Source organism: Lepidochelys olivacea (genome assembly GCF_965140295.1).
Source record: "Lepidochelys olivacea isolate rLepOli2 genome assembly, chromosome: 12".
Classification (NCBI taxonomy): Eukaryota; Metazoa; Chordata; order Testudines; family Cheloniidae; genus Lepidochelys; species Lepidochelys olivacea.
In genome coordinates this window covers 25,034,801-25,044,261 of record NC_140422.1, presented here as the reverse complement: position 1 = coordinate 25,044,261, position 9,461 = coordinate 25,034,801, and the positions used below count along the sequence as shown (strand labels likewise).

Below are 9,461 nucleotides of genomic sequence, written 5' to 3'. Positions count from 1 at the left end.
CCCAACTCTTTGCCCCAGCCCTGAGCCCCCTCCCACACCTAACCTCCCTCCTGGGCCTGCACCCCAACCCCGTGCCCCTGCCCTGAGCCCGCTCCCGCACTCCAAACCCTTGGCCACAGCCCAGAGCCCTCTCCTGCACCTCAACCCCCTAGCCCAGAGCCCACCCTCCCTCCTGCCCCCCAACCTCCTGCCCCAGCCCCGAGCGAGTGAGCCGGAGGGGGGGGGAGAGCCAGCAACAGAGGAGGGGGGTGGAGTGAGCGGGGTGGGGCGAGGATGGTGGGTTTCCTGCAATCATAAAGCTGACGATGACAACCTCCTTCCCTCACCCCCCTCGCCTCTCTAATAGCCTGGGACTGACACAGCCGCAAGGGAGGCATTGACCCGCCCCGTGGTAGATCCACTGACCCCTCCGCCTCCTCGGACGAAAATCTCACTTGCAGCCCGACATGGAGCGCACGCCAGCGCAGCGGCAGGGCGGCCGTCGGGCCCGGCGCGGTGCCCGCGGCGCGCCGCCAGCGCCTGCAGGAGCCCGGGGCAGCAGCGTTGCGGGGCTGGCCGGGAGGGGGCGGTCCATTCGGCAGCCCGCGGGGCGGGGCCGCAGGCCCCATCAGCCGGCCAGGCGCGCCCGCCAATCCAAGGTGCGCACAGCCCCCCGGATTACTGCAGCAGCCGCCAAGCGGCCTGCGCCCGCCGCGCACGGGCTGCCGGGAGCGAGCCGGAGGGCGGCTTCGCGCAATCCCCAACCCGGCGCTCCGACTCCGGGGAGGAACGTTCCCTTGCCTGCATTTGTCCCCTCTCGGCTGCCTTAGTCACGTGGCACGACGCGCTCGGGTCCCCCTTTCCCGCAGGCCGGCATGGCCGCCTCTGCCTGCCGCCCTCCGGGGCCCCGCGTGCTGCTGGGTCTCCGCGACGCCGCCATCCCGGACCCCGGCCGGGACAGTCTGCAGCCGCCGTCGTGGGCCACCAGCAAGCTGGGCGGCTCCCCGGTAAGGGGGCCGCGGGTGCCCGACGGGGGAGGGCGGGCTCGCGGGCCGGTAGCGGAGCGGCCACTGCCGGGGCCAGCCCGGGTCGCTGCGGGCGGTGGAGGCTTGGGCGGCTTCGTAGCGCAACAGCCGAGCGAACCGCCGGTAACATCCAGCGCGCGGCGGCCCCTGCCGGGCAGCGGCTCAGCGCCAACGCTGCTGGCGTTTTACCCCCGCATCCTGCACTTACCTCTGCCTGGGGCGAGTCCCAGAGAGCCCGCGGCACGCACCGGCCTCTGCCCACCCAGCTCGCCGCAGGAGCTGAGCCTCAAGTTCGCTGTGACGAGCTTAGCCGGGGATGTCAAAAGGCTGCTGGAGACCCCAGCTTTCTCCAGTGATTGTACATGCTCAGTTCTCCGAGATGCGCCTGGCCCCTGTCTCGGCCTGGCTGGCAGCACGGGCTGGTATTTGAAGGGTTTTTGCATAGCCACGTTAAGTCAGGCCATAGTGGGTCAGACCTATGGGCTACCTAGCCTAGCTTCCCACAGTGGCCAGTGCCAGATGCGTCTGAGGGAAGTGAACAGAGTAGGGCACTTACTGAGTAATCCATCCTCTGTTGTCCAGTCTCAGCTTCTGGCTGTCAGAAAGTTAGGGATACCCAGAGCATGGAGTTGTGCCCCTGACCATTTTGGCTAATAATAGTCACTGATGGAGCTATTCTCCATGAACCTACCTAATTCTTCTTTGAACCCAGTTATTCTTTTGACCTTCACAACTTCCTCTCACAATGAGTTCCACAGGTTGACTGTGTGTTGTGTGAAGAAGTACTTCCTTATGTTTGTTGTAAACCTGCTGCCTGTTAAGTTCATTGCGTGACCTTTGGTTCGTGTGTTATGTGAAGGGGTAAATAACACTTCCATATTCACTTTCTCCATACCATAATTTTATATCCCTTTCTCATATCCCTGCCTTAGCAGGTCTAAGTTCATTAAATAACACTGTGCAGTGCATCTTGAAATCATCCTTAATCAAGGCCACTGTTTTGTGTCTCCTAGAATTGTGCCCCTTCAGTAACTATGACTTATCCTTCTTGTGGGATCTGCGGTGCCATCCTGATGCACATAGTGCAGATATATTGCCCCCTTGAAGGCTCACTATTCCACCGTGTCATTAATATATTTGCTTGTGCTGTGAAAGGCTGCTGGGGAAAATCAGAAAGGTATGTATATGGTTTACGTTTCTCTTCTGAGCCTTCTGGGTGGGGGAGGGTGCTACTGTAATACAAAAAATGAATCCTCTTATTTTCTTTTGCCTTTATCACGTTAATTACTTGTTTTTCTTACGTGTCACTTTCTTATTTTTCACTTTAGCTGGAAAGTGTTACGTTCCCAGTATTTGCAGATGCAAGGAAAAGAAACACAAGATTGCAAATTAAAGCAGGTATTACTTGCAAGTATGATTTCTTTTTAAGTGCGATATATAGAGTGTAATATTTAGGAACCTCAAACAAAATGTATAGTTTCTTCACAGCTGATATTTTTTTTCCCGATTACAACTTTTTTTTTTTAACTATGGGTGGGTGAGAATAAAAAATGTATGGTTTTTGTACTGATAGACTTGAAATCTGTTTGTACAGTTATTGATTAATTTGAGTTGGCAATAAATGAAGCAGATTGTTTGGGGTTTTTTTTGTTTTTTTTGACAGAAATGGTGAACCATAATTATGTAGTAAGTCCTACCTTTGTTCCACCTTCCACAAGAAGTCAACTTTTAAATATTAAAGTTATAATATATCTTATTCCACAGATAAATCTTTGCATGTTATACACTTGTTTTGCACGTTTCTCTTTGTTTTGGGCAATTTTAGGGTCAGTATCTAGCATTGGGGGAAAAATTAAATTAAGCATTAAATTGAGAAACTTAGTTCCTTCATTTGTGTCAATAAAAATATGTGTGAAATATCTTAGGGACACAGCACTTGAAAATTGTCCTTTTTATTCTCAGAAACAAGAGAATAACTTTGCAACAAAGGATTGGTGCGATGGAGCAGATGACTGGGGAATTTGGGATGAAACAGAACGTCCTGTGCGAACCACCAGTCACCTACTTGGCTTAACCACAGTGAGCAGTTCCTCCTTGTCCACAGCCACAGAGTGTGCATCTCAATTTCAAGGACTTAGCCTGTCAGAAACTACAGATATCTCTGATTCCTTACGTAAGCCAGTACCATGTGGAGATGGGATAGTAATGCCTACCTCTTGTCCCAGATTCCAGTCCTATTACATCAGTGTTGTGGATGAGGAAGACTACACTGGCTACCTTGATACAGATCATGCACACAAACTTTTAAAGGAATATCAGCAGAGGGAGGGCATTGATTTGGAACAGTTGATGTCAGAAAGGTGAGAATAGGCTTATAGTCTGTGTTGTTAAACGAAGACCATTTGATGAGCTCCTGTCTGCTGACCTCTTCCAAATTTGTTAAATCACTATTCAGGTTCTAAATCATTAGAGCATCAGTCAATTTTATGCTATCTTAATTGTATATTAACAGTTAATTATATTTTGTGTATGGATTATGTCCAGTATACTTATAGTTTCCTAGGTTAGTATTGAAACTTCCTTTTCCTGTGGATTTGAGTAAGGGATTGGATGACTATGAGAGATGGATCCATAGAGACTTTATGAGGGAAGTAGTGTGAAAAATAGATTTTGGGCATTAGAGTTACTGTATGCTGCTAGAACACTTGTGTAGTTGACCACTTATACCAGGAACAATTGCCACTCTGTTAGAATGTAAAATAGGCTCCCACAACAGAAAAGTGGGGGCTCAATCTGGTACGAAAGATTATATCACTTGCAGGATATACATACATGCTTCTCTGAAGTAGTTTTCCTGTTCAGTTGAATGGACCTTCTTGAAAGAGTATGTTAGAGGACTTACAATTTTGTATTGGGAATAAATTAAAAAAATACCAAAATTAAAAACTGGAAGGGCTTTGAGAGATCACAGAAGGGAATGACACTAGATATAAACAAGTATGTGGTGGATTTGATTTCATGCATTATATTACAGGTTAGTTAGAAATAGCTTTAATGATTGTGAGCCAGTGAATATCTATGAATCAGGACCAAACTGATCAATTACACTTTATTAAAGGGTTGCCTCTAATTTAAGAAACAGGTGTCATTTAATTATGGGTAATATAACAAGAAACTTCCAAGTGTGTTTTTCCTCAGAGTAACCATACTTATTTTTGAACATGTATACTGTACTGTGCGCCTTATTGGCAAAATTTCCCCCTTATTCGTTTAGTTTTGTAGGTGAAGGTGATAATGAGAAGTATGAAAAGAGTGAAGGCAAAAATAGAGACCATGTGTTCCATAAATTTATGAAGAGAATTTCTTCCTGTCATGAACAAATTCTAAGGTATTTTGATAATCTAAACATGTTTTTGGTGGGGGTGCAATGTCAGTCATTTGTGTCAGAGAATGAACAAGTCTTTGATTTGACATCACTGAAAATGTAATATTTTTAAAAATATTTTAATTTGTAAGAGTTGCTAAGTGTGGTGTGTGTGTGTGTGTGTGAGATACAGTATAGATGACAGAAACACACTGTTCAGAACAGGTGAGATTCTTACCCCTGTTCTGACTCCTTTATGCCAATAAAAATGGTTGGAGGAGCAAAAAGCCCTGGATTTGGTAAGGGAGAACTGAGGAAGACAAAGACAACTACTGAGTGCGCGCGCGCAGGAACAGGGCTTGTGGTAGAAACCTTAGTCCACAGATCATTGGAGAGCCTGAGCAGCATTGCTGTCCCTGGGCAGCTGATACTCAGCTGTCGTAACTCCATCCCAGCCCCCAGAGCAGCCCAGAAATGGAGAGGCGCACCTTAGTTTCTTTACTTTTGGACTATGATTTCTGTGCTGTGCTTCTCAGAGGTGCAGAACAGTATCCCACATGTTGCATTGAAGCAGAAGCTACCTTTTAACAATGGTTCTTGGGAGATGAGGGATCTGTTGTACCAGAAATGTTGTGCTTTACTGTAACGGACCACAGTATTGCAAGGTGTTAAGAACCCTCTGTTCCCAGTGAACTAGAATTGCACAACTGCATTTAGTGAGAGTTGAGGGTACTGCACATCTTACAGGCACCAGTCAATGGCTTCTGTCTTCTTTTAAATAGTGGGAGGCTGCATTCTTTGTCATCCAGCTCTCTCGTATGACCCTCTAAGTTTTTTCCCCCACTTTAACCTTTGTAAATAATGAATGAATACTTCTAAAACTTAGGGCATCAGCAGGAATCAGAATCTTTGCCTATTTGTATGGCAAGCAGCCTCTTAGATTTAGAATCCCAAGTACTTATGTGACATTGTCATGTGTCTGAGTCAATGAGATTTAGTTGCAAAAAATGTAAATAAGGGGTCTTTTTCTTCTCTAGATACTCCTGGGGTGGCCAGCCTTTATTTATAACATGTCCTTCATCCAGCATTAATGAAATGGTTCCAGTCTGCAACAGCTGTGGAAGTAACAGAGTCTTTGAATTTCAACTTATGCCAGCATTGGTCAGCATGCTGAAGAGTGTTGATGCAGGTTAAATCTTTTGTTGCTTTAACTGAATACTAGTCAATCTGCTGGTTGATTTATGATTATAGTGTACTGGAATTTAGGCTGCTTCTTGCAAAATGTACACAGTGAATGAAATAACTATTTTTAATATCATTAAGCCAATCAAGAAGCCAACTAATATTGAAGGTAGCCTTCTGTTAGGTTGTATTCAGTGCTTTTGGGGTCTTTTGAGGACAGTATCTTGTACAAGACTCACTGTTGTTCGATTTTTAGCTGCTCAGTTTCCTTTTAATGAGAAGCAACGTTCCCATTCCCATTTTGTTCCTATTTTCTGGGACTGTTTGATCAAAGCCTCATATTTTCCTTAGTGCCTTTCCAATAAGAGAAGTCTAGAAAACTCCTTGTCCCTGAATAGTAATTAATGTGTAATGCTAGTCCAAACTGAAGACTTGAGAGCTGAATAAATATCTGTTAAAATTCTGTTTCATCACAAACAAGACTGCAGCTCCACACAAGAAGCTTTAATTTTGTTGATTTAAAAATTTCAGCAGGTTTTCTTTAAAACCTTGAAGTGACAAAGTACTCAATGTTTGCTAAGGAGATTAAACCCTAGTCTACACTACTAACTTGTGTTGGTACAACTATGTCACTCCATGGTGTGGAAAATCCACACCCCAGAGCAACAGTTATGCTAACCAAACTCCCAGGGTAGACAGTGCTATGCCCATGGGAGGGCTTCTCCATCAACATAGCTACTGCTTCTCAGGGAGGTGGAGTACAGGATAAGCTCTTCCGTCAGCATAGGTATCATCTTCACTAAACTCTACAGCAGCACAGCAAGTGTAGACAAGCCCTAAAGGTTAACCATATTTGTGGTGAGGAGGTTTTAGTTACTAAACAAAATCCTGATTTATTATGTATTTATATCAAAATGTAGTTCAGAATACTGATCATTTAGGCTTCACTGAAACCAACCTTCTACATTGCAGATTATGGTAAAGATGTTCCAGGCAAATTGGATTGTGATTTCCCAAATACATACTGAACTATATTCTTTGTGTTATACCTATTCAACCTCACTGACGCCACAGTGGTTGATACAAATATGAGAGAACAGAATTTGACCCACTGTCTTTTTTTTTTAATTGCAGTAAATTTTAAGGTAGTATGTTCAAGGCCTGCTTAAAGTTCTTTGTGAATTTCAGTCAGAGGATTGATAACTTAAAAATCAAACTTCCATCTGAATTTTATAACTATTACAGTAATATTTTGTATTGTAACTGAAAGAGAAAATCTCATTTCTAAATTACTGTATGCTGTTTTGTACATGAGGTGGATAATATACATTCTCACATTAGAAAATAATTATATTTTAGAGGCATCCGATAGGTGAGATACTGTGTAATTATATATGTATTACAGAATGATTAACATTCAAATTAAGTTTTATGAAGCAATGGAACATTTCTGCAGCATAGGTGACAAACAGGTATAACCAAAACGATATAGTTTTTCCTTAAACATAAATAAATCTTAAGCAAACCTTCTTGGGCTTCTGGGGTCCAACTTTTTTTAGATACTGAATTATTAATATCTCTCAGCCTATCATTAGTATTTGAAATCTGGAATGAATGAAGTGGAACGTGAGTTTTAGATAATTTTTAAGTGCTAAGTTTCTGGACCCTAAAAAGTTCTTTGACATTATTAAAAAAAACAAATTAAGTCCAGTATCCTGTAAACACTTACACATTTGCTTACCTTTAGGCATGTGAGTAGTCCTTTTGCCTAGCTACTGCCAGTGCCCCCTTACCCCATCATATGCTTACAAGACATTATAATTAAGTCAATAGGACTTCTCACATGCTGTTGAGCATGTGCACAAGTGTTTGCCAGATTGGGACACTAATTAGCATCCCAAAGTTGTTTACAATTGTACCAGTCTACCTGTCTGCCCCACTGTAAATAGATATTTTAATTACCTGTGGAGAAAGGGCTATACTTTTAGAACTGCACATGAACAAATGACCAATTAGGTATGTAAATAGCTGTTTGTTGCGTATCCTGCTTATACATTTTTGTGAATGCAGTTATAAACACCTGCCTTTTAAAATGTTAACCACTAATACAGTACATGTTGTAAACTCTTAAATATTACTTTTTTCAGATCTATCAGTGGAATTTGGAACAGGTATAGTTTACACATGTGAAAGAAGCTGTTGGCCAGCTAATCATCAGAACCCCTTGGAGGAATTTATTTTTATACAAGAAGATCCAGATCAGCAATTATTTAAATAAAAAATTAATTTTCTTGAACAGATAAAGTTCTTATTTGAGTAAAATGAAGGTATTTGTGCAGCAAAATGTCACATAATGAAAATATGGTGACATTTTGAAGTCATGGTAGTGTGGGTTTTTAGTAATTCTTGCAAAGAGAACTCCAAAACAGCTGTTCTGGGAAGTGAATATTAATACACTTTCATAAAACTTGGTACATGCACAAGATTTGTTACTTTGTTGCTTATGTACACAATTTTGTATAGTGATTTAGTAGTACATATTCTAGCTAGTAACTATGAGTACTTTAAAACGGTCAGGAATGGGAGGGAAAGGAGGAAGGTTGTTCTTATTGCACTTGCTCTAGCTTTATTTTGTTTGGCTTATGTCAGCTAGGCAGCATTCTAGAATCCTGCAACTGTTCAGCGGGAAAAGTTGACCCCCTCTGTAGGGTTCTGTATATCAATCTGATTAAGTATAAAATACAGGCCTTTCAATTGGATTTCTTTATCTTCCGTTGGCATTAAGTGAATATGCAGTTTGTGATCCAAGAAAATGCATTTTTTACTAGGACTACTGTGCTAAGGATGAGGGTCTCTTTATGACTTTCTGCGGTGCTACTAATACTGAGTTCCAGGTGCACGGCCTCTCCTCCCGTTGAGCTTTGAGAAACATTAACAAGGAGCACAGTAGTGATTAGGTACAGGCTTGATTGTGGAAAACAGGGATATAGGTTTGAGTCCTATCCCATTTACACATGCTTTTGTATGGGAAGCTTCTATGATATGAAGAAGGGTTTAAAACTACCTCTCTTATAATGCGTTTCTAATCCCTCTCTTCTTCAATCTCCTGTTACCCATTTTTGCTTTAACACATATAAGGATGCAAGCTTTCAGATGCAGTGCTAGGAATTATTCCATATATTCCTGATTCTGGGAGGATGGGTACAGCCTAACTTCTGTGATCTAAGTGCTTCTCTAACCTAGGGCATTGGCTGCATATAACTGTGCCTGTGTTTAGTTAACCCCCCCCCCCCCCCCCGTGTGAACACCTTTATTTTAGTTTGAGTGGTTTTGCTTAGCCCTGTTCTTAATCTCTGCATGTGGGTAAGTCCTATGACAAAAGGTGTTTTTTAAAATTGTTAGCTAAACCCTTAATACATTTTAAAAGGCTAGTACAGACAGCACAAGTTGTGTTTGTATTTAGCAAGTAGAAGTGAAGCTAAGATGTGCCTCTAAGCCTAACACGTTTAAAAACAAGTTAAAACATTATTCCTTTGTAGATAAGCGTTGCTAAACTATGATTCTAAATGAGTTCAAAAAGCACTGGAACCCCCTCTGCCTACACTTCAAATAAGGCGGTTTTCACAGCACGATAGCAATCCTCCCTTGCATTGAAGAGACACTTCGGGGGGAGGATAGGACCACTGAATCCCAGCTGGCAGGGGGCGGAAGTCGTTCGCACCCTCAGCAGCACGTGACCCAAGCCCACCAGGAGCCATTTTTCTGAGCTCTTCTCGGCAGTAGATTTGGGTACAGGAACTGAACCCGGCTCTTCTGCGTCCCCACCCGCCCCTGTCGCCACTTGGCCGTCAAGCCACGCCCGCTAGCGGCTCCTGGCATTCGGAGCGGCCCGCTCTCCTCCCCGCCAGCAG

The 9,461-nt window shown here is 43.5% G+C and overlaps 1 protein-coding gene across 1 annotated transcript; it reads left to right on the top strand.

The window, feature by feature from the left end:
• Positions 1 to 669: 669 nt before the first annotated feature.
• PDCD2L (programmed cell death 2 like) lies at positions 670 to 8,309 on the top strand. The gene is made up of 7 exons (XM_084644592.1): positions 670 to 986; positions 2,018 to 2,181; positions 2,333 to 2,402; positions 2,967 to 3,364; positions 4,279 to 4,392; positions 5,406 to 5,557; positions 7,698 to 8,309. Exons 1-7 carry the CDS (start codon positions 855 to 857, stop codon positions 7,826 to 7,828), a joined length of 1,161 nt encoding a protein of 386 aa, XP_084500718.1. The 5' UTR covers positions 670 to 854; the 3' UTR covers positions 7,829 to 8,309.
• The last annotated feature ends 1,152 nt before the right edge of the window (positions 8,310 to 9,461 follow it).

Coding starts and splice junctions, on each gene's coding strand:
- PDCD2L (XM_084644592.1), top strand. CDS start 855: ATGGCCGCCTCTGCCTGCCGCCCTCCGGGGCCCCGCGTGCTGCTGGGT. Junction 2,403..2,966: donor AAGATTGCAAATTAAAGCAG/GTATTACTTGCA, acceptor TTTTATTCTCAG/AAACAAGAGAATAACTTTGC. Junction 4,393..5,405: donor TGTCATGAACAAATTCTAAG/GTATTTTGATAA, acceptor TTTCTTCTCTAG/ATACTCCTGGGGTGGCCAGC.